The sequence below is a fragment of the Ziziphus jujuba genome, chromosome 1, assembly GCF_031755915.1.
Source record: "Ziziphus jujuba cultivar Dongzao chromosome 1, ASM3175591v1".
Lineage (NCBI taxonomy): Eukaryota > Viridiplantae > Streptophyta > Magnoliopsida > Rosales > Rhamnaceae > Ziziphus > Ziziphus jujuba.
The window spans coordinates 36,270,524-36,296,025 of record NC_083379.1 but is presented as its reverse complement, the minus strand read 5'-3'; the positions used below and the strand labels follow the sequence as shown (position 1 = coordinate 36,296,025).

Here is a 25,502-nt window from a genome sequence, read left to right as displayed (position 1 = left end):
GCTTGGCTACTATGCCACGCGTTTATTCCGATTAGAATTTTACACTTTTCTCCCATGGAGACGTGTGTCTATACACGTTTCTAGTCCGGCTGACAACTTTATTAGCATTTAGAAATCTGAGTCCTCCATTATCCATAAACAGAATGTAGAAACTGCGTCTTTTAACTCCTAATTACTTTTTTACCAAAAAAAAAAAAACTCCTAATTACTTAATTTCTGTTGACATATTTTGTCAAATTTCCTTTCACACTAGTATCAAAGGACGAGTTTTGATTTCACACATTGAAATGTTAAAAGTAACAAAAGTAGAACTGTGATAACAAATTTCTATCGTGGTTCTAAAAGAGTTACAGTAATTTCATTGGTGGAAACGGATTCTTGCTTGCTGGATGAAGAATCTGTCGCAACAGTGTTTTTACTGACTGAGAAAGCAGGTTGTTTGGGCTGAGACAAGGTACTTTCACCACCCAACATCAAAACCACATGAGACATGCTTGGCCTGTCTTCAGGGTGCTCTTGCACACACAAGAGACTGATATGAATGCTGCGCAGCACCTCAGAAAGATCGCTCGAGTCCTTGAGGCATGGATCGACAAGTTCCAGGGATCTCCCTTCTTTAAACAATCTCCATGCCTATAGCATTTGAAATCCCATTTCTCAATTAGGGTGCTTCTTTTAATATTATGTTCAAACACCATTAACCGTAACATCTCAAACATATATATATATATATATATATATATATACACAAAAGAGATGGCTTGAGAATGATTTGTATACCATGACAAGGCTTTATTATGCAAACATAAGTATAAACAACAAAGTGGCACTTACATGTCCAATAAGGTTAATAGTGTGGTGTAGATGATAAAACCCCCTATTTCTTTTCCCGCTTATGATCTCTAATAGCAAAATACCAAAGCTAAAGACATCAGATTTCACTGAGAATAGTCCATCTACAGCATATTCAGGTGCCATGTAACCGCTGCAAAACAAAATTGTCAACAAAACTTTGATATATTTTAGATGAAAAGTTGAGAGCATTCAAATGAAACATTTACCATGTTCCAACCACTCTGCTTGTATTTCCTTCACTTTGATCTCCACCAAAAGCTCTAGCCAAACCAAAATCTGAAATTTTTGGATTCATTTCAGTGTCAAGTAAAATGTTACTGGTTTTGAGATCTCTATGTATAATCCTTAATCTCGAATCTTGATGGAGATATAGAAGTCCCCTTGCAACTCCGCTGATTATGTGGAAGCGCTTGGACCAATCTATAAGTTTACTTTTTGTTTCGTCTGTAAAGAACTTCATTCAAGTTAATTCATTGTCCCATTTGACTTCTCGTACAAACAATAACATAGACATGTTTTAACAGAAATTAGAGTATTATTCTAATAAATCTTGTGAGTTTTGTGAGATAAACAAACCAAAAATGAAGTGGTCCAGGCTATTATTGGGCATGTATTCATAAACTAGCATTTTTTCTTCCCCTTGTAAGCAACAACCAAGAAGCTTGACTAGATTTCGGTGCTGAAGTTTGGCAATAAGAGCAACTTCATTTTTGAATTCGTTCACTCCTTGTGATGAATTTCTTGAAAGCCTTTTCACAGCTAATTCTTTCCCATCTTCTAATGTACCCTGAACATCATAATTTGAAGGATTATGATATATAATAAGATTAGTGTTTATTTCGACAATTTTGTCTGCATGTTTGTGGAGTTAGTTACCTTATAAACTGGTCCAAAACCGCCTTGCCCTAGTTTATTGTTGCTTGAGAAGTTGCAAGTGGCCGTAATAATCTTATCTAGGTCGAAGAATATCACATCCATGTTTTCTGCTTGGTTTTCATTGTTCACATTCTTTATTATTGCACTGGTCTCTGCATTGTCTAATGAAGAAAGAAAGCTAAATGTCAAATTCAAATTTCACAATTACTAAACCAATGCATCTAATTCCTCTTTTATGTTTTTGGCTTTTGGTTTTCAATTATTTTTTATTCTTAGTAGGGGGTTGTTGTGGCTAGATCAATTTTTTTGACAATTTGATTATTGTTTTGTAAATTATTATTTTAAAAGTGCTAAAAGTTACAAAATTAGTATTTAAACGGATAATAAAAAAGATACTTGATTGATTTAATTGTATATAATTACCAGAATAAATATGAATGATTGATTATATATTTATATATATATATATATATAAATGGGTAAAATTGAATTTTACTATTAGTTGAAGGATATAATTGTAATTTAATTTTCAAATTTTGATTATGTGAGAAGAAGAATTTGAGAAGCTATCTTTTATAACTTTTTTGATTTTAGTTTTTGGAAATGGTAGATTGTTAAATAATATAAAACTTATAGATTTACTAAATACTATACTTAATAAAAATTCTCCGCTAAAATTGGGAATTTAATAGAAAGCAGAAATGTACACTATAGTTTTTGTTGTCTAATTGACTTGTGCTTTGAATGATAGTTAAACTTTTCACCTAGCTATAAGCTTTAAAGAAATTAGCTACATGATTGAAGAAACACTGAAAACTATTTCAAATGGTTTAAAACATGACCCTCATTTTAATAATTGTTATTGTAAATGACTGGTATATAAAAGTCATGATTTATTATTTATATATTTGATCTTTCAAGTTAAAAAGAAAACAAGAATACTAAGATTATAAATAAGCATAGTAATGGTTAAAAAAAAAAAAAAAAAAGCATAATACGGTATGTTCAGGGACCTAACTCCTTTTTGTGGCTAGGAGTCTAACTGCTCATTATAATTAGGTTCTTCTATTTCGTTTTTCCTGTATTGTTTAACTTTTTAAGAAACTTCTTTTGTTTCTTTTTTAACTCGTATCTTCTTTTTTTTCTTTTTCTTTTTTTTTTTTAATTATCTATCTTTAATTTTGTTTTTTGTGTCTCACTCTGTGTGTGTGGATTTTTTTATTTATTTTAACACTTCTGTCTTATTTTTATAACTCAAAGTCCCTTTTCAAATGATAATTGGGTACATTAATGATTAAGAATATTGTAATTTAACAATTATCATTATCATTATTATTATTTTAATGAAATAGTAGCTTTTTGCTACTTCCTAACCGCAAGTATTGTATTACTCACACATAGTTTACAGATATATTGACATAGTATTGCAAAAGTGTTGCAAAGGTGATGAGATTAGTACTTTTACCTTTTAGATATTTCCTAGTCCTGATTTGGCGGATGTAACGAGCAAGCAAGACCACCCCACAGACCACAACAAAGACAGCCACAATTACCACGCCTATTATCACCGCGTGCTCACCATCTCCACCTTCACATTTAATTTTGGCACACCAATATGAGCAATTACTCAAGCATCAATACATGTGCAAATTAAAATACATGGAAATGAAACAGACAAGGTAGGGATCCCATATATACCTAACTCTGAAGCGTCCAATCGAACATATAGATCTTGCCCACTAACTTGAAGCTCTCTAATATCAATCAGGTTCCCAAACCACATAGCACAGCCACTTCCTTTTCCACTGATATCGGAATTTGTGTAAGCCGTACAAGAACAATTGCTCATGCATTTGGCTTTGCATTCCTTAAGATTCAAACTTGCATTTACCCAAGTATATGTAGTATCAGGCAATTTCAAGCCACTAATTTTGACAAACCCAGATGAATGCTTGTCGTGGCAGCTTAATGGTTTATTCCTTACGCATCCTTGCGACCAGTCCATGAAGTTTCCTTTTGGCTTGAAACCCTTCAAACATTGGCAAACAGGGGCCTCCCAAATGACACAGTTTCCGTAGGCACCACACAGACCATACCCGTCACAATTGTCTCTTGGCATTGATGAGAACACATCCCAACTTTGAGTCCCTGGATTCCAAGCATAGCGTGTCCGGATATAACCATAGGTCTGGTTCACAACCATCCTTGTTTTTACAGATTCATTTCTTAGGTGAAAGATGTAGTAAACTTCATCTTTATGGTTAACAAATTCGAAAGTGAATAAAGAGTTGGGTTTTAACTCTGGATCACCACTGAATCGAAGGCCATTCCAGGGGCCATCACGATAGTACTTATTGGAGGCTTTCCACGTTTGACCCTCGGGATAGTTATAACGTGCAATCATCCAAGAAAAGTCTCCCGGAGAAGGGTCATCAGGGCTCTTCCATGATACTATACGCCGATCAAGACCAGTTTTCAAGTCCCATCCGAGCTTCATACCTGGTAATAAAGTATCAGTAGGATAATCAAAACTCTGCCACAGATAGTTGTGTGAATTCTCATCTTTCTCATCTCTTAGTACTAGATTTCCTGTATCCAAAAGCTGCAATATTGGAGCCTGGACAGATTGAGTTGGACTTGCTGACCAAACAACACTACTCATCTGTCCATGAAGGACAACATGGCCTGTGCTGTTTATCATCAAAATCCCCGAAGAGTCGTTGATTGGGTTCTGTCGGTTAGCCACCCAAACAACAATTTGACCTGGAATATCCTTGTACCAAATTCCGACATACCTGTTTGTGGATCTACCTGGACTGAAGAAACCCAGTTCGAATTCTCCAGATTTGGAAACCAAGGTGCTGTTCTCAGTGATGGTCTGGGTTTCAGAAATGGTGTCAAGAGCTATGGAATACTCGGAGAAGGAAGATAGAATAATGGTTGAGACAAAAAATGTTGTGAAAGAAAGAATACCCATTTCTTCTTCCTGTCGTTGTGTCATAGCTAGAGTTCTCTGCAGCTTGGAAATATATGCGGGCATTGACCTTGGCACATGTAAACATAGAATCAAGTCAGTTGAATTTACGGCGATATTTTATTGGTTGGCTGAAAATTCTACGTTTCAATTTCTATACCAAGCCAAAAATAGTTGTCATGCAAAGAAAAATGTTATGCTAAACGGCTCAATTGTCAATGCCGCGTAAAACGATCTATCATAGAAGAGCATCAGTAAATCTGACGTACTGAAAAACTTGTATGGTGGTGTTGGTGGTCAGAAAAGGGCTGAGAGAATTGGTTGTACACCCAAGAGATCGACACAGAATTTTAGACTGGTCGATTACTTTAAAGAGGGAAAATTAAACGGTGCAGGTGGAGAATATATATATATATATATATATATATTCAAGCCTTAAAATCTTGATGTGATCTACCTCGATAGGGAAATAATGACGATTTCAACAATAAGTCTAACAACTTTTCTAGGACCAGACACAAATAAATACCCGACCAAAATCGCAAACAAGGATTTGTTAAAAGACTTTGGATTGCATTTCATTCTTGGCAAGCATGAGAAAGTAAAGGATTTGTTAAAAAATTTTGGGTTGCATTTCATTCTATGCAAGCATGAGAAAGTGGAAATTTCTCAACTTTTCTATCCTTGGAACTCCATATGCTGGTGTTGTTAAGTCCTTGCATCCATCAGACCACCGTAATTGAATCTTCCAATTTGTTTAGTTTAATCAAAACTGACAATTTTTCTAACATTTAGAAAACTGAGTCCTCCATTGTCCATAGACAGAATGCTAGAAACTGCAACTTTAACTCCTAATGGTTAATTTCTGTAGATCTATTTCATCTAAATTTCCTTTGACACTAATTTCAAAGGACGAGTTTTAATCTCACATATTGAAACGCTAAAAGTGACAAAAGTAGAACTGTGATACAAATCTCTATTGAGGCGCTGAGGGAGATACAGTAATTTCATTGGTGGAAGAGGATTCCTGCTTTTCAGAAGTCTAATTACTCAATTCAATGAGCACTTCAATGAGGCCTTTTATTTCGTTTTTTACTGTATTTTTTTTTAACTTTAATTTTTTAGAAACTTTTTTTTTTTTTTTTTACTCGTATCTTCATTTTTCTGACATGTCTTTTTTCTTTTTCTTTTTTTAATAGTCTGCCTTTAATTTTGTTATTTATTTATTATTATTATTATTATTTTGGTTATGTCTTTTGTTTTTATGACACAAGTCCTTTTTTTTTTTTTTTTTTTTTTTCGTTTTTTGGTTTAAAATATTACTATTGTCTTCCCTTCCCCCCCCCCCCTCTCTCTCTCTCTCTCTCTCTCTCTCTCTCTCTCTCTCTCTCTCTCTCTCTTAAACTTTGTATATGTTTTTTGAGTTAAAAAAAAGAAAAAAAAATATAAGCAACTGAAAGGGAAAGTAAAAAAGATTAAAGGGGAAGATATTTTCCCATTTAAGAAATTAAAAAAAAGTTTTCTAAATGAAAAAAAATATCAGATGTTTAAAAAAATTTAAAAACTCAAAAAAAATATTAAGTGTTAAAAAAATTTCCAAATTACAATAAAAATACAGATGTTCAAAAAAAATCTGATATAACAAAAAGAAATACCAAATTGTTAGAAAGAATTTTGAGTGCCTAAAATAAGAATAGATGTTCAAAAAAAATTCTAAAGACCAAAAAAATACTAGGTGTTAAAAAAATCTAACAGCCTAAAAAATCAGATGGTAAGAAAGTTATGAAAGAATAGTAAAAATGCCATATGGTAAAAAAAAAAAATTCTAAGAACTCCAAAAAATTATCAGATATTCAAAAAAAATCTCAAAGCCAAAAAAAAAAAAAAAAAAAATACCAGTAAAAAAAATCCAAAAACATGATAAAAATACAAATGTTCAAAAAAATTCAAAAGCACAATAAAAGTAATAGATGTTCAAATAATTCCAAAAACACGAAAAAAATACTAAATGGCTAAAGAAATTCTGATTGTCCAAAAAAATACCAAATATTTAGAAAAATTTTTGAGAGCTCAAGAAAAGAAAAAAATCAGATACTCTAAAAAAATTTAGATGGTAAAAAATATTTTGAGAGTACGGTAAAATGGTAAAAAAAATTCGAAGAGTCTAAAATAAAATACTAGATGGTTAAAAAAATTTCGAGGGTTAATAAAAATAACCGATAGTAAAAGAAATTTCTAGAGCTTGAAAAAAATATAAAATTTTTTTTGGGCTCTCAGAATATTTTTTTAAACATCTGATTTTTTTTTTTTTTTTTAAGCTATTGGATTTTTTTTTTTTATTATCATTTTCCCTTTTTTTTGGCACTCAATTTTTTTAATCATCTCATAAATTTTTGAGCTCTCAGAATGTTTTTTCAATATGATATTTTTTTCGAGCTTCCAAAATTATGTTTTACCATATGATATTTTTTTTAGCCCTTGTAATTTTTCTAGCCATCTAGTATTTTTTGGGCTTTCAAAATTTTTTTGAACATATAATATTTTTTTTGGGTCTTGGATTTTTTTTATTGAATATCTAGCATTTTTGTGGGCTCTCAGAATATTTTGTAAACATTTAGTATTTTTTTAGGATGTCAAAATTTTTTTAATTTTCTGGTATTTTTTTCGAGTTCTTAATTTTCTTTTTTTAAACCATTGGTATATTTTTGGGCTAGATTTTTTTCGAATATCCGAAATTTTTTGATCTCTTGGATTTTTTTAAATTTTTTTTTTAAAAATGGTAAATCTAAAAAAAATAAAATTAAAAAATCATATTTGGGAGTTACATGCATCACCCATGATTTCTATTTGATGAATTTTGTCAATCTTAACTGAATTGGACTAATTTGTAAAAATTTTGAAAACATGATATATCAATGTGACAAAATTAATTTTAGAGCCCCAAAATGAAATTAGGTGATTTTAAAGACACAAAGTACAATTATCCCAAAAAAAAAAAAAAAAAAGAAAAAGAAAAAAAACCTTAAATAAAATTAAGATGACTCAAGTAGACCTGGAAATGGTGGTATCATGTCGTGTTAAATTTTCCAAAAACACCATGCTAAAATTCAAATCGTTTGTTACAGTAACTTGTAATCTGTTAACAACTCATTTAAATTGTTATGAAAAAAAATTAAAAGAAAATACTTATAATAAATCTATTTAACAAGTTTATAATTATGCAAAACTAAATAAAACAAAAAAAAAAGAAAAGAAAGAAAAACTAGTCTGATACACATATTCATTTCTTGTAATGAAAAAAAAAATGCTATATTTAGAAAACTAAAAACATAACTGAAGTCATAAAAAAATAATATAAAATAACCTAACAAATAATATATATATATATATATATATATTTTTTTTTGTTTCACCCTAAAACTCTCGAAACTCTAATAATTTTTTAGTAAAAACTAGTTATAGACCCATGCTTTTTAACTAATGAAAAGAATTTTAATGGGTGTCCTCATTAATAACCTGCTAAAACGATGGATTTTAACAGGTTAACCCATTATGGATATAATTTGTTAGATTAACAGGTTGTGCAAAAATTTGCCACACCTAGGCAAGCGTAAAAAATATTATTAAAATGTTTAGCAAAAAGTTAGTAAATTAAAAAAAAAAAAAAGATATCTTTTTAAATGATAGTTGAGTAGAGTAATGCTTAAGAATATTGTAATTAAGAATAAATTTTAAATTTTAAATTATAAATTTATATTTATTTATTTATTTTCATGAAATAGTAGCCTTTCGCTACTTGCTATTCGCAAGGATTGCATTATTTAGACATAGTTTATAGATAAATTCACATAGTATTGCAAAGGTGATGAGGTTTATACTTTTACCTCTTAGCCCATTCCTAGTCATGACTTGGCGGATGTAACGACCAAGACCACCCGGAATTACCACACCTATTTTCACCATGCATCCGCTTTCCATCTCCACCTTCACATTTAATTTTGGCATACCATAATACAAAAGTGGCATTAACGTGGACAATAAGCATTAATATATGCAAAATAAAACACATGAAAATGAAAAGATGAGGTAATGATGCCATATATACTTAATTCTAAAGCGTGCATTCGAACATATGTAGTATTAGGCAATTTCAAGCCACGGATTTTGACAAAGCCAGATGAATGTCGTTCCTGGCAGTCAAAAGGTTAGACATCCTTGAGACCAGTCCATGAAGTTTCCTTTTGGCTTGAAACCCTTGAAACATTGGCAAATAGGGGCTTCCCAAATGACATTGTTTCGATAGGTGCCACACACGCCATACCCGTCACAATTGTCTCTTGGCACTGATGAGAACACATCCCAATTTTGAGCCCCTATATTCCAAGCATAGCAGACCTGTATATAACCATTGGTTTGGTTCACAACCATTCTTGTCTTTGCAGATTCATTATTTAGGTGAAACATGTTGTAAACTTGATCTTTATGGGTAACAAATTTGAAATTGAACAAAAAGTTGGGTTTTAACTCTGGCATACCAGTGTATTGAAGGCCATTCCAGGGGCCATCCCCTCAGTACTTATTGGAGCCACTACAAGAAATTGCCTTTTACCTACAAAACAATATTGTCAGCAAAAATGTAAAATTGTTTTACAGACGAAAATAAATTCATTGGCAGTTTCGTCGTCTATGCCTCCTTTGCAATTGTATTTACCGAGAAATATTTAATATTTCCCCGAAAAAATCTTTTGCTAACAAAAATTTAATTTTCTTGCTAAAGACTATTTCCAACAAATTCAAACTTGTTGGTAAAAAATTTTGGCGACAAAATATGGCATCAGGAAAACTATTTTTCGTATTGGTAAAAATTTAATTAGCAACGAAATTATTTTGTCGGCAATAAATAATTTGCCATCAAATGTAGAATTTGTCGGCAATACATCTTTTAGCGACAAAAATAGTTTGGTCGGCAATAGGATTTTTATGGAGCAAATTATAGATTGGAAATGTCTAATTAGTATTTTAATGCCAAATGTATTTTTGGCGACGAAATTTAGTTCATTGAAGCTTTTAGCGGCAAAATTATTTGTCAGTAAATATTTTTACCTAGGAAATTTTTTTACCATAGTTTTGTTGGCAAAGGTTTTTCCAAATTTTTTTTAAAAAAATTTTGTAAATAATTTATTTTCTATAATTAAGCACCAAGAGAAAAAAAATTACTTTCCTTGGAATCCTATGAATTATCTTCACCATAATAAGATTTAGTAGACCTTCATCTTTTTCTTAGACTATTGAGAAAAGGAAAGTAAACAATAAAATTTATCATTTTTTGATACCTATTGACATTACATTAACCTCTAAGTTATAAAAATAGACAACCTCTAGTAAACTACCTTCAATCCATCCTGATGGGAAGCCATTACCTGACAGAAACATAAAATAGATATTCAAAGTTAGAAAATGTAAAGGCAATGTGAACAGTTAAAGAATTGGAGACCTATAATCCTACTTATTCTGATTTTAATATTTTAAATAAGTTATTCCAAGATAGAGCTATGACTTAGCTAGGAAACATTCAGGTCTTCTTTTCAGGATTTTAATGTTTGCTATCTTTAAAAAGCAGGAAAGCTAACCCTGATATGCTCCGCAAAACCAAATTCCTTTCTTTCCTTGAATATGATGAAGTTCAAGTGAAGCTTTTGATGCAGCAACAGATGGAACGGGGTGGCCATTAGACCACTTAAGCAAGGTTTGTTTTGGTTTGTCTTTTGGATTGAGAGTCACAAGAAAAGGAAGATTTGTTCTTTCATGACCAACGCCATAACTTTCAAGACCACATTATTAAATTTCACAAGTGCTTAATAAGCAATTTCTATACCAAAAATATCTTCATGTTACTCTCTTTATATAAACCATAGTGAAATCTATCACATTTTCTTCATAACCCAAATCAAAAAGTTATTTAAAAAAAAAAAACACTACATAAAATGGCTCACCATTTGTTCCTCCTCTCCTGCATCCTAGCAGCTGTAACCACCCATGATCTCACAATGTTAGCAGGGTCTGGGATGAATATGCATAAAAAGAAAAGGCTAGAAAGGGTCTTAACGAGTTGTAGGTTGTGAGTGGTCCTATTAGGCACCAAGCTAAGAGCATCGTAGGCATGGAGGTCAAATATTGGTGTGGCCATGTTATTTCAACCAAAATTGTAGTTTTGATGCGACCTCAGCAAGCTGGCATTCTTAATAAACAAACCTCTACAGCATGCTTCAACCTCTTCAGTTTCTCAGATGAATAATCCAACAAAATATAGTTCAGCTTAGTAAGTCTAATACTATCACTCTCCATCTAATCCGAGCCAAACTACTAAGACTAACATTCACATCGTAATTTCAACGAACTGTATATGGTCATTAAAATATAACATCATCAACACCAAGAAAAATCATAGCACAGGCAACGTGTACATGAAGAACATATCAAAGCAGCACCAAGTTTCCAAAATTCTCACATTTTGACAAAACAATGCAACATTTCTTTCCAACCACAATGACCAAAACAGAATGGAAAAAAAAAAGGAAAAAAAGCAAAACCACAAAAATTCAAATATAGACAGAGAGAGGATAATAGAAGGGCCAAAAAAAAAAAAAAAAAACAACCTGATTGGTGACAACTTGAATGGCACAAACATCGAGAAGATTGGCTACCTGCAGAAAAAACGAAAGAAAATCCAAGAGAAATGCAAAGAAGAAATTCAAAGAGAGCAATGATTTGCTTCAACCTTTGAAGATGCAGAGAGCTGCCGTTTTGACTTGCGTGGAAATAAAGAGATCCTTCTATTTTTATAATGGTAGAAAAATGATTTTGCCTGTTAAATTAAATGTGAAAAAATTATTCTTCATGGAAATTTCAATTTTGGATGTTTGTGAAAGGAAAGAATTTGTGGGGACACTTAGATGGATTTTCTGCAAAGCTTAAGGCTTATTCTAATATTGGTAAAGTTGCTTAAAGGAATTCTAAAGATGCTAAAGTAATTAGTTGGATTTTAAGTTCTATAGAAACTCACATTGTTTTTAGCTTGAGATCTTTTTATTTTGCTAAAGATAGGTGGGATTTTTTGAAGAAAATTTAGCTAGATGTTTTCAACTGGAATTAGAGTTATTTGAGTATTGTCAAGGTAATTTATGAATACAATACTATTTTCTCGCTTTCTAAATTGGTGAGTTGAATACAAGGAATTAGTTTATGCTTCTATACCTGTGGAGGGTTTACCAACTTTATAACAGGTACATGAAGTGTAACACCCCGTCCCAAATCGCACCGGAATCCGTGCACGTTGACCGAGGTTGACCATTGAACGAGCGGGTCAAAAGTTGACTTTTTGCTCTAGTGGGAATTTCGAGTTGACCAGGGTACCGTGGCGAAGTGCATGACGCCCTGAGTTCGTAGACTAGTAGCACGTCGAAAACGGAGCTACGGTTTGAAAGTTATGGGCGAAACAAGTTGAAGTGCAAACTGTCCAAAAGGTGCCGGGAGTTGACTTTTTCTTGTGATGTAATTTTGAGTTGACTCTTGTATGGTTGTAAAGTACTCGTCGATACGAGTTCATAGACTAGCGGCACGCTTAAATCGGACATTTGGTTAAAAAGTTACGGACGTTTGAAATTCGCCGGGTACCGTATTATTTTAATATATCTGGCTTAAGTGCACAGTAACGCCACGTGTCAGCTTCTGATTGGTCCACATGGAATGAACAGTGTCACACAGGGTTTTTATTTGTTAAAACTCTTGGGGAAGAGAGAGAAAGAGAGAGAGGAGAGAGAAAGAGAGAGAGGAGAGAGAGAGAGAGAGAGAGAGTCACCGGCCGCCGGTAATTTTCAAACTTTCCGGCCGAGTTACTGTACACGCACCGGCCAGCCAGGTTGCCCACCTTATTTCCAGCAAAACCTCCAAGTTTCACGGTGAACGGCCGCCGGACGCGCCGGGATCGGACCTTCGAAGTTTGGCGGCAACTTTTACCCCTCCACCTCCGGCCACCGCGAATCGACCCTGTTCCGGCTGATCTACAGTACACGCGTCAGCTAGCCTTGATCCTCTCCTCAAGTCCGGCCTACCCACCAAAAATCACGGCCATCGGACCACCGACGCGCCGGGATCGGAGCGTTTTCCGGCGAGGGGCCGGAAATCTTCAAACGGTGATTTCTCTGCCGTCCGACCTCCATTTTGCTCACCGTCGGTCCCGTTGGATTGCTCTCCTCAAGATCTACAAGTCTGCAAAATTTCACAGCCAACAGCCACCGCATGCGCCGCCGCCGGCGACGGTTGCCGGTGACCGTGGCGGCCCGCCGGAAATTACTGTTCCGGCGAGTACCCGAAATTCCGGCCAGCTCCAGTCCGCAGTGTTCGACCTCCTGAACCCGAATCCTGCATCCGTTGCCTCCAATTCGCGACGGTTTGGGAGAATTGTGGAGCCGAAACCCGAAAAGCTTCCCGGCGAAATTCCGACCCTGTCGGGTACGATCATCGGAAATTAAGACCGGATCTGTGATTAGCATCACTCGAGCTTCGATTCGGTATATGATTCGTAAATTTTAGTTATCGTTTGTGTTTGACCCCCGGGTACCGGGTATTATTTACCCGAATAAAATATTAATTTATTTGATTGTCTGTGAATTGTGTTCTAGGAGCACCGGTGAGTCGTAGAATTGATCCCGTAGTGGATCATGGGTTAATTGCGTGCTCCAGGTGAGTGACCCACCTTCAAATTAAATTTGGGAATTTAATTGGTGAATATATTATGTGTGATTTAAATATTTGGAAATTAATTTCTATGTGCCAAATATTTATCGGATTTATTGTGGAATTATTTATGAATTTATTGGATTTAAGAAAATGTGCATTTTATAAATTTATGCCATGTGAAATTATTTTATGGTTTTGAGGATTTTGGAATTGGTGGGGTTTTAATGGTAAATTGGGCACGATTTGATTTTCAAATATTTCAAGGAAAATATTTGGTTATGTTGGTGATTTCAATTTTTATAAAATATGCCCATGGAATATTATGAGATTTGATTATGATATTTCGAGAAATTACTTATGCTTGGAAAAATGTGGATATTTGAATTGATGGATTTGGGAGTTGGTGGATTTGAAAATCATGGAATTTATGGCATTGATTATAAAGAAATTGTGGAGAATTTCCCGGTTCAAGCGGATGGATTATGCCCGCTATGCTTATGAAAAATGTGAAATTTGTTTTATAATTTAAATTTGCGGATTTTATAATTTTTAGATGCACCGTGCACGTACTGGTGTTCTGATTATGTGATATGGTATATGTGATATGGATATTGTGCACACGGATATGATTAGCGCGCAGGTGGGTGTGAGTAGCGCGCAGGTGATATTATGAGGGTGTCCTGTGGATGCCATCGGAGAGGGTGGCCACCCCCCTTTGGCCGGGACACCAGGTTAGCAGCGGCACAGTGGGACGCCACGCGACCGTATGCCGGTTTCTCTCTATAACCTTCTGTCTGGCAGTACCTCGGGACGCTGGGTACTCTGGCGCCACTGGTATATAGTGGGTGCATCAAATGATTTTCAAAACTGTGTTTTAAAAATAAAATGTTTGGAAACTGTATTGGAAATTTAAAGTACAATTGTTACTGTTCTGGTATTTATTTGATGTCTTGGTTTTCAGGGATTACGAACAAGGGTCTTGTGAAAATGTTTTAAAAGGGGAACTTTTTCAACTGAGAGAATTGTAAGGGTTTTGAGAGAAATTATTATTTCCAATTTATTATTATCTATCTACTGTATTACCGTGGTATTATATTGTATAGTAGATAGGGTCGCTCACTGAGATGATTAGCATCTCACACTCTTAAATTCCGTTCCTCTAGGTTCCAGGTTGTCGGTGTTCATTCGGAGCGGACTTGATCTTCCTCGCTGTTTTAGTTCGGCAGTACCCGTTTATTCTTTTATTGCAGTTGTAATATTTCTTTCACTCTTGTTGTATTTAAATTGCACTGGATTACTGTATTTATATTGAAGTGCTGAAATTTGTGGAACCATTTGTAGTTTGTGGGAGGAATAAGGGGATGTTTTTTTTTTGAAGTGTGTTTTCAGTGCAGGTAAATTTGTGGTAAGTAAATCCCTTAGGGGAGGCTCTGCCGGATTTTCCGTTGGAGGGTCCGATAGGGTTTCCCTGGGATCAGGGCTTGTCTAGGGTTCCGGAGGAGGAATTCTGGACGGGTCCTGACATGAAGTGTTTCCATGAGATCAATTTCTTATGAAGTTGTGATGTGAATATGAACCAATTCACATTGATTTGATGTCCAGAATTCCTTCTCCATTGCTAGAAATGTACCGTCAAGGTAATTTATGAATACGTTGAATACAAGGAACTAGTTTATGCTTCTACACCTGTGGAGGGTTTACCAACTTTATAACAGGTACATGAAGTGTTTCCATGAGATAAATTTCTAATGAAGTTGTGATGTGAATATGAACCAATTCACATCAATTTGATGTCCAGAATTCCTTCTCCATTGCTAGAAATGTACCGTCAAGGTAATTTATGAATACAATACTATTTTCTCACTTTCTAAATTGGTTAGTTGAATACAAGGAACTGGTGTATACTTCCATACCCACTGAGGGTTTACCAACTTTGTAACAAGTACATGAAGTGTCTCCATGGGAACAATTTCTTATGAAGTTGTGATGTGAATATGAACCAATTCACATCAATTTGATGTCTAGAATTCCTTCTCCATTGCTAGAAATGTGTTTTGCTAAACTTTTTCATGAAGAGCAAAGGTGTGCAACTCCAAGTATGCTTGAAAGGAAGAATCATCAAACAACTAATCTAGTTAAGGTTGCTTATGCAACTCAAGCCAAGGTACTAGAAATGAGCAAACTACAATATTATACCTACAAAGAATATTGGCATATAGCTAATCAATTAAGAAAAAAATTTGCAACTATTGTAAATAGCCTAGTCACTGGATTGCTGATCGTCGTCGCCGACCTCAAAATTGGACGTTCCAAGCTTTGCATGCTTCGTACTTCTCTTCTACCCTTGGAAATGATTCTAGTTTTGTATTTGGACCTGATTCTAGCTCTGGAACTTCCAATCTAACTCTTGAAGTTGGCTGACAACATATTTATTTAGCTCTCTCAACTCTTAGTATTTTAGGTACTTCTACTTATTCTAATGTTTGCTACATTGACTTTGGTGCCTCTAATCATATCTTTTCTTCTTCAAAACACTCTTGTTAATGTGAAACCATCTTTTGGTAATATGGAAATCCAAACAGCAAATGGAGACAAACTTCCAATTAAAGTAATTGGTGATATTCCATATACTCTGCCAATAAATAATGTGTTTCTTGTACCACATTTAACTTCCAACCACTTATTTATGGGACAATTAGTTGATGACAATTGCAAGGTTTCTTTCTCACCATCTAGTTGTGTTGTGCAATATTAGGAAACAAGGAAGTGATTGGCATGGGACCTAAATGTGGAAGACTATTTTGTTTAAGCTTATCATTCTATCCTAAGAATAAATCTTTGTTTTCCTTGTTTGTTTAAGTCAGGCATGGCATAAATGCTTGGGCTATCCTAATTTTAGAACCTTATTAACCTTGTTAAAGAGTTCTTTGTTTTTGAATAAGAACTTTGTTTCCTTCAGATTTATCATTTAATTGTGAAAGTTATAAACTTGGCAAAAGTAAGATTCTTCCTTTTCTTATTCGTAGAAATTCTTTTTACAAAATCCTTTGATTTAATTCATATTGATGTTTGGGGTAAGTATCTATTTCCTTCTCATTCTCATCATAAATATTTTATATCATTTATTGATGACCATAGTCATCATACGTGGCTTTATTTTTTGCATTCTAAATCAGAGGTGTTTAAAGTCTTTAAGAGTTTTTTGGCATATATTAAAAATCAAATTTCCACTTCTATTGAAATCTCACATTTTGATTCTAGTGGTGAATATATGTTTGATGTTTTTAAAGATTTTCTTCAAAGTGAAGGTATTCTTTTTTAAAAATCTTGCCCAGATACTCCTCGACAAAATAGAATAGATAAGTGGAAAAATTGTCATCTTTTGGATGTTACTCGAACTTTACTTTTTGATGCATCAATTTTATCTTATTTTTGGGTTGAAGCTTTGTCTACATTTATACATTTAATTAATTGTTTGCCTTCTCTTGTTCTTGATAATGAAACCCATATTTTCATTTGTATAGTAAAAATCCTTATTACACTTAACTGCGCATGTTTGGATGTATTTGTTATGTTCATCTTCCTTCATTTGATAGAATCGAATTGACTACCTAATCTATGAGATGTCCATTTCTTGGTATGCCTCTGATCAAAAGGGTTATCCTTGTTATGATCCTCTTGCTTGTCTTACTTGTATATCTCGAATATAGTATTTGTTGAGAATATATACATATATATAAATATATATATTTAAAAAAATGTTTGATTTTCACTTCTACTTCTTCATATTCTTATCTTCCTAACTTTGATCAACTTGAGGATGTAATGTTTGATATTGGAATAGATGATCATCATAAAGAAAATAGTCAAGAAATTGAAGGTTCTTCTTAAGATACTATTCTTACTCTCGATCCACCTATTGAACAATATGAGACTCCTAATATGCCTATTCTTGGTCCTGATTCATCTATAAGACAAAGTGAGTTCCTAATGTGCTAGGTGCACCTCCTCTTCGAAGGTATAGTGTACATATTAAACCTCCTAATCACTTATCTCTTATGGCTACTTATATCCCTTGCCGATGTTCCTAAATCTTATTTACAAGCTAAAAATTATGAGCACTGGCAAGATGCCATGGATGAAGAATTAGAAACACAAGCAAAAAATCATACTTGGGATGTTGTTCTTTGTCTAAAGGGGTGTAAGCCTATAGGATGTCAATGGATGTATTTTATCCAACAAAAATTGATGGGTCTTTAGATCACTATAAAGCATGTTTAGTTACTCTTAGAAATTGGCAAGAATATTGGATAAATTGTTATGAGACATTTGCACCTGTAGCCAACACGACTTCTGATTGCACTTTATTAGCTATTACAGGTTCGCAACCATAGCTAATCAAGCCCCATGTTATGACCAGTGTGGGTGGGTGCAGATCACTAGTAGGCTACTTAGTATTTAATCCCACATCATCTGGATATAGATCAGGGGATGACTCAAATGTAATAATTGTTACTTTCATAATGCTAAAGCTTTTTCAGAGCAGTTAGCTTAAGGATTTGAATAAAATCCAAAGTTAAGCATACTCAAGTGAGAGTAATGTAAGGATGGGTGACTTCCTAGGAATATCTGAATAAAAAAATTGAATAGCAAATCTAATGTCTAAATTGGAGACAATATTGATAGAGAGTGATAGGTCCACCAGTGGAGGTGGGGTGTTGATAATGACTAGTGGGCGGGTGCAGAGTACTAGTAGGTTACATGGTGTCTAATCCCACATTGCTCAGATATAGATCTGGGATGATTCAAATGTAATAATAGTAACTCTCAAAATGCCGAGACCTTTTCAGAGCAATTGACTTTAGGGTTTGAAAGAACATGCGGTGTTGGTGACGACTAGTGTGGCTAGGTGTAAAGCACTGGTAAACTACTTAGTGTCTAATCCCACATCATCTGGATATAGATTTGGGCATGATTCAAATGTAATAACAATCACTCTCATAATATTGAGGCATTTTTAGAGGGTTGGCTTCTGGGTTTGAAAGAATTATGAAGTTAAGTGTACTCAAGCAAGAGTAATCCTAGGATGGGTGACCTCTTGGGAATTATGAACAAAAAAACTCATACCAAGTGTGGTGGCTAAATTGGAAACAATATCTTCAGAAAGTGATAGGTCTATAAGTGGATGTGGTGTATTACAATTGGTATTAGAGCTTGTACCTAATCAGAAGTGTGCCAGCAAGCGTGCTGGGCCCTAATGTGTGGAACGTGACTACTAATGTGGGCAGGTGTAAAATACTAGCAGGCTACCTAATATCTAATCCCATATCGTATGGGTATAGATTAGTGGAATTGATGCTAGGCCCTAAGGAGGGTGGAATGTGATGCCTAATGTGGGCGGGTGTAGAATACTAGTAGGCTACCTGTGTCTGATCCCACATTGTCCGGGTATAGATCAGAGAATGATTCAAATGTAATAATAGTCACTCTCATAATATCAAAGCCTTTTCAGAGCGGTTGGTTTCAGACTTCGAAAGAATTCCGAAGTTAAGCAGGCTTAAGCGAGAGCAATCCTCGAATGGTTGATCTCTTAGGAGATCTAAACAAAAAAAAATCTCATTTTGAATGCTGTGGCTAAATTAGGAACAATATTGTCGAAAGTGGTAGATTCGTTAGCGGAGGAGAGGTGTTATACTCCATGTGCATGGTTCCAAAAATTCAGAAACTTCCTTTGCACATTGAATTTTAAGTAAAATTATAATGAGAAAACAGAAATTATGAGATTTAAGTGTGTTTTTTAGATTAACCTTTTTTATTTCTTTTGTGATCAGGTGTACCCACATACAAATCTATCATGTAGAGAATAGTTTGGAAAGTCCTATAATTCAAGAAGATATATTCCACATTGCTATAAGCTAGTAATGGCGAATGAAAATACATGTATCATATACTTCATTCAACTGCGCAATTCTTGACTTTCGCTGTATGATCACTACAATTGGTATCAGAGCACCGGTTGAATTGGTATGTGGTAAATTGAATCCATATTTTATTTTCATATATATATATATATATGATTTTTATTAGATTTATGACACCTAGGGTTTTCATATTCATGTTATTTATAATTTTAGTATTATGGATGGATGATTGGTTTTTAGCATTAATCAATTGTAAATCTTTGCATGTATTTTTTCTAGAATATGGCAAGGAAGCTAATCATAAAATTAGGTTTCCTCTTTGATTTATTTATTTATTTTTTCAGCCATTTTATTTATTTATTTTGTAATAAAATTATATTTTTGAAAAAGTATATGTAAAATATCAAAAGGAGTAAGGTTTCAATGTGTTTTTTAGATTAACTTTTTTGTTTCTTTAGTGATCAGGTGCACCCACATGCAGATCTATTAAGTAGAGAATATTTCGGAAATTCCTGTGATTCAAGAAGATATTTTCTCCACCACTATAAGTTAGTAATGGATAATGAAAATATATTTATCACATACTTCACTAAACTATATCATTTCTGGCTTCCACTATATGATTCCTACAATTGGTATCAAAGCATCAGTTGAACCGATGTATGATGGATTGAATCCATATTATATATATATATATATATATGATGTTTAGTAGATATATGACACCTAGTGTTTTAATATTCATGTTATTTATAATTTTAGTATTATATATGAATGATTGGTTTTTGGCTTTAATCCATGGCAAATCTTTGCTTGTTTTTTTGCTAGAATGTAACAATGAGGCTAACCATAAGAATAGGTTTTCTCATTAAGTTATTTAGCTATTTTTCAGCAGTTTTATTTATTTATTTTGTAATAAAATTGTATTTTTGAAAAAACATATGTAAAATACCCAAAGAAGTGAGATTTCAATGTGTTTTCCAGATTAACCTTCTTATTTATTTTGTGACTAGGTGGGCCCACATACAAATTTGTGAGTCCTGTGATTCAAGAAGATATTTTTTTCACTGTTATAAGTTAGTAATGGGGAATGAAAATATATGTATTACATACATCTTTCAACTGTGCGATTCCTAACTTTTGCTGTATGATTCCTACATTTGGTATCAGAGCACCGGTTAAATTGGTGTGTGGTAGATTGAATCCACATTTTATTTTCATATATATATATATATATATGATATTTATTGGATATATGACATCTAGGGTTTTAATATTCATGTTATTTATAATTTTAGTATTATGGATGAATGACTAGTTTTTTGTGTTAATCAATTGTAAGTCTTTGCTTGTATTTTTCTAGAATATAACAAGGAAGCTAACAATAAGATTAGATTTCCTCCTTGATTTATTTATTTATTTATTTTTCCAGCAAGTTTATTTATTTATTTTGTAATAGAATTAGATTTTTGAAAAAGTATATGTAAAATATCCAATGGAGTGAGGTTTTAGCATGTTTTTTAGATTAACAATTCTTGTTTCTTTTGTCATTAGGTGCGGTCACACGCAGATTTGTCATGTAGAGAATAGTTTGAAAGTTTCTGTGATTTAAGAAGATATTTTCTCCACTAGTATAAGTTAGTAATGAGTAATGAAAGTATATTTATCACATACTTCATTCAACTATATGATTTCTGTCTTCTGCTGTATGATTCCTACAATTGGTATCAGAGCACCAGTTGAATCGGTGTATAATAGATTGAATCCATATTTTATTTTCATATATATATATATATATATATATATATAAATATATAATGTTTATTAGATACATGATACCTAGGGTTTTAATATTCATGTTATTTATAATTTTAGTATTATAGATGAGTGATTGGTTTTTGGCTTTAATCTATGGTAAATCTTTGCTTATATTTTTCCTAGAATGTAACAATGAAGCTAGATATACAAATAGGTTTTCTCCTTGAGTTATTTATTTATTTTTCAGCAATTTTATTTATTTATTTTTAATGAAATTGTACGTTTGGAAAAATATATGTAAAATACCCAAAAGAGTGAGGCTTCAGTGTGTTTTCCCAATTAACCTTCTTGTTTCTTTTGTAATCAGGTGTGCCCACATGTAGATCTGTAATGTAGAGAATAGTTTTGTACTAGGTAATGAAAATATATCTATCACATACTTTATTCAACTGTGCAATTCCTGAATTTCGCTGTATAATTCCTACAATTAGTATCAAAGCACCAGTTGAATCAGTGTGTGACACATTGAATCCTCAATTCGTTTTCATATATATATATATGATGTTTATTAGATATATGACACCTAGGTTTTTAATATTCATTTTATTTGTAATTTTAGTATTATGGAAGAATGATTAGCTTTTAGCCTTAATCCATGGTAAATCTTTTTTTGTATTTTTTTCTAGAATGTAACAAGAAGGCTAATTATAAGATTAGGTTTCCTCCTTGATTTATTTATTTATTTATTTTTCTAGCTATTTTATTTATTTATTTTGTAATAAAATCAAATTTTTGAAAAAATGTATGTAAAATACCCAAAGGAAAATGCGCAGTCATTATTGTTTATCAATTTTCGAGACATTTTAGATATCGGTTTGAGACACAACCATCATGCACAAGTAGTACATAGAGAGACGAAGCCAATGAGCAACGAACATCACTGAAAGTTGTCGGACGTGCCTGCACATGCCAATTGAAGCTCTTGAGTGGATCTCAATGACCCATCTTCTTTGGGTGCATGGATAGTCTGATTCAGCTAGTTTTTGGTGGGTAGCCTCATCTAGTGATGGAATACCTACCTATAAAATTTCACTGTGATCGACTTTTTCTATGGTTGCCATTAATGTTTTTAGTATTTGGGTTCAATAGGGGACAAACTAGGTTTTATGGTTATGGGCCTAAAACCTTGAAAAACTAGCTCTAACTCGGCTCACATCCCATGTACTTGCAAATTTGAAGAAAGGAAGAGGAATAGGCCAATAAATCAAGTTTGGGCTTTGTGGCCTTAATTGGACTTGTAATTTGTCTTTCTAGGAAACCATGGATTAAGGTCTTCTTTATTCATTTTTTTATAATTGTTTAAATTATATGGATATAACATGTTTATATGTGTTAGTATGCCATATAAAATAAGTGATACTATATTATTGCATCATATGGTATATACATGTGATAAAAAATATGTTTTATATCTAAATTATATTATTATAGAAATTCCCTAAATTAATTTAATTATAAGATATTGAATGGGTGAATGTTAAAATTAATTTAACATGTAATGACTCCATTAAGGGTCCAATAATAAAATAGTTATGTGATTTCCCAGTAGATAAGGGTAACTATATTTGATTGGATTAGAACTAAATTAAATTTAAAATCTTAATTAGGTTGTATGGCCCAACATAGACAATTCTAAGATATTAAAAGATTTTGTAATTAAACTAATGATTAATACATTTAATTTTAATAATATTAATAATCCTTCCAACGAGGCTCTGTTAATATTATTCAATGCCCAAAGAATACTGGAACAATGATTGATTTTTCTAAAATCAAATTTAAGTGGTAGGTGTTAGTGTTACCTAAGAAGATTCTGTCTAAGAAGATCTATTTTTAAAGAGACTAAGATCCACCTTATCTTTCCTTGTAGCTGATTTGGTAGGATATTATATATATCATGTTTAAAATGATAGATTTTACTAACATCAATTTTGAGTGGTAGGTGTTAGTGTTATCTAAGAACACTCTGTTTAAGAAGGTAGGCTTTTAAGAAGTCTGAGATCCACCTCATCTTTTCTGGGAGCTGACTTAGTAGGATACTACACATACCATGTTCAAAATTTAATTTATTACAAATATCTAGCCCAACATAAGTGTTTGTAATGGAAATTAAATTATTGTTACAACAAATATAAGAAATAAGTAGTTAAGGGATTTGCATACTTATATATTTGGTGTGAATATTACATATTAATATATACGCATTTTTTTTTTCTTCATAAAATGTCAAACCTAAATCCCTTAGCTATGGTTTTTATTTAGAAGCCTATGGATGGAAATGATTATGAGTAATGGAAAACTAACCTTTTTATTATCCTTGCATTTGAAAGAATCAAGTTTGTCTTAACAACCTCAAAGCCCTAAGAATCTGCTGCTAATGTGTTCGAGGAAACTAAGATAAGATATGCAGAATGGCAATGGGCTAATATTATAGTTCATTGTTATATTTTTGCTAGATTTGCCAATTCTTGATAGACGTCAATATCCAATCTAGAAGATGCATTAGAAATGACAAAATTCTAAATAGGATGTTTACTAAAAGTTGTATTATTGCTAGATGAGTAGCAATAAGGACACTAATGTATTCTGATCTGACTAGAGAAAGTGTCGAGGAACATTATCTTATGATGATGGGGCAATTCAGTCCTGCAGAAATGATGAGGGCTAAGCTAGATGAAGAAATGCAAATCGATATGATCTTGGAATCTTTTTTTGATAGTTCTGTAACAGTTCAGTCCATCCGCATGTGATATTGTCCGCTTTGGACCCCGTTCGCACGGTTTTAAAATGTCTCACACGAGTTAGGAGTCCCACCCATTCAACAACTCGGGATATTATCCTTTTTGGCTTCGCTCACCACAACCTCAAGGTTTTGCGTTCCCATATGGGAAATTTTTGCAGTGGTTAGGGGTCCCACCCCTTCACCTGCCAGTTCCACTGGCCCAGGCCTCAGGCCCAACTACGATATTGTCCGCTTTGTGTCTGGCCCGCACGACTTTGTTTCACTTGAAAGGTCTCACAAGGGAAAGGTATCCACACCCTCTTATAAGGCATGTGATATTATCCGCTTTGGAAAGGGGAACGAAGCATGCCTTATAAGAGGGTGTGGATACCTTTCCCTTGTGAGGCCTTTTAAGGGAAACAAAGTCATACAGACCAGGCCTAAAGCTGACAGCATCGTAGTTGGGCTTGAGGTTTGGGCCAGTGGGACTGGCAGGTGAAGGGGTGAGACCCCTAACCACTGCAAGGCCTTCCCATATGGGAACGTAAAACCTTAAGGTTGTGGTGAGCCAAGCCAAAGAGGACAATATTCTGAGTTGTTGAATGGGTGGGACCCCTAACTCGTGTGAGGCTTTTTAAAACCTTATGGGTGGGATCCAAAGTGAACAATATCACATATGGGTGGACTGGGCTGTTACAGTTCAATCAGTTCAAACTAAACTAGAATATGTAAAATATGAAGCTTTCTACGATTAATCTCATGCACTAACTTGAAAGTGATGAAAAAACATGAAGCCAGTAAATGTATATCATGCTGAAAGTTTTTCTAAACCTAAGTGGCAGCCTAAAGGTGAAAAAAAGCACAAAAAGCCAAAAGGAGTAGTTTAAGTTGCAAAACCAGCTGCAGTGAAGAATTTAAAAGGCAAGTGCTTCAAGTGTAGTTAAAAGTCATTGGAAAAAGGATTGTGCTAAATTAGTTATGGGTAATTTATGTGTAGTTGAGGCTTGTTTAGTAGAAAATTACAAGGATAAATGGATAATTGAGCTAGGAGCTACTAACCATGTTTGTTACTCTTTATAGTGGTTCAAATAAAATAGCCCACTCAGTAACAAACAAAAAAGCTTGAAGTTGAAAAATGGGGAACATGTCTCTGTGATGGAAAGAAGATTAGTGGAGTTAGTTATTTATTTAAAGATGGTTTGATAGTACATTTTGATTCCTCAGTTTCAATTAAGAGTAATGATACTTTTATTGGTTCCAGAGAATTGATGAATGTTCTTCATTTCTTAACTCCTTTATCTTATGATTTAATGCCATTGAAAATATAGATGATGAACAACTTCCCTTGTCTAAGAAAAGAAAAATGTTGAATGAAACCTATCTTTGGCACTTGCCATTATGTCATATTAACTCTAATATTTTCATTGTTTGGTTAAAAATGAAATGCTAAAATATTTAATCTTTGAATCTATACCAATATGTGACTTTTGTTTGGAAGGTAAGATGATAAAAAGGCCTTTTGAGGCTAAAGGAAATCATATAAATTGATGCATATTGATGTATGCGACTAATGAGTGTTCAAGCTAGAGGCAGGTTT

General features: G+C 33.4%; 1 protein-coding gene and 1 non-coding gene across 4 annotated transcripts; both read right to left on the bottom strand.

The window, feature by feature from the left end:
* Nucleotides 1-97: 97 nt before the first annotated feature.
* LOC107431162 (G-type lectin S-receptor-like serine/threonine-protein kinase At4g27290) lies at nucleotides 98-5,986 on the bottom strand. 2 transcript variants are annotated; one of them, XM_060819129.1, is made up of 7 exons: nucleotides 3,430-5,986; nucleotides 3,197-3,319; nucleotides 1,732-1,883; nucleotides 1,432-1,642; nucleotides 1,062-1,299; nucleotides 835-985; nucleotides 98-633 (listed from the first exon to the last, which is right to left on the bottom strand). In XM_060819129.1, exons 1-7 carry the CDS (start codon nucleotides 4,769-4,771, stop codon nucleotides 328-330), a joined length of 2,523 nt encoding a protein of 840 aa, XP_060675112.1. In that variant the 5' UTR covers nucleotides 4,772-5,986; the 3' UTR covers nucleotides 98-327. The 2 variants fall into 2 exon arrangements, with proteins under 2 accessions (XP_060675112.1, XP_015897530.3); XM_016042044.4 differs by having other exon boundaries at nucleotides 1,732-1,892; nucleotides 3,430-5,982.
* A 100-nt stretch (nucleotides 5,987-6,086) lies between these two features.
* Nucleotides 6,087-13,342, bottom strand: LOC125423299 (uncharacterized). 2 transcript variants are annotated; one of them, XR_007241848.2, is made up of 5 exons: nucleotides 11,484-13,342; nucleotides 11,362-11,409; nucleotides 10,096-10,125; nucleotides 9,241-9,314; nucleotides 6,087-9,100 (listed from the first exon to the last, which is right to left on the bottom strand). It is a non-coding gene; the product is annotated as an uncharacterized LOC125423299 (transcript). The 2 variants fall into 2 exon arrangements; XR_009639748.1 differs by having other exon boundaries at nucleotides 10,096-13,342.
* Between the last annotated feature and the right edge of the window lie 12,160 nt (nucleotides 13,343-25,502).

Bases quoted from the DNA above. Each gene is read 5' to 3' on its own strand.
- LOC107431162 (XM_016042044.4), bottom strand. From the start codon at position 4,771: ATGCCCGCATATATTTCCAAGCTGCAGAGAACTCTAGCTATGACACAA. The intron at 3,320-3,429 runs GTATATATGGGA...TTAAATGTGAAG, and splicing joins ATTGGACGCTTCAGAGTTAG to GTGGAGATGGTGAGCACGCG. The intron at 986-1,061 runs GTAAATGTTTCA...TTTGTTTTGCAG, and splicing joins AGCAGAGTGGTTGGAACATG to CGGTTACATGGCACCTGAAT.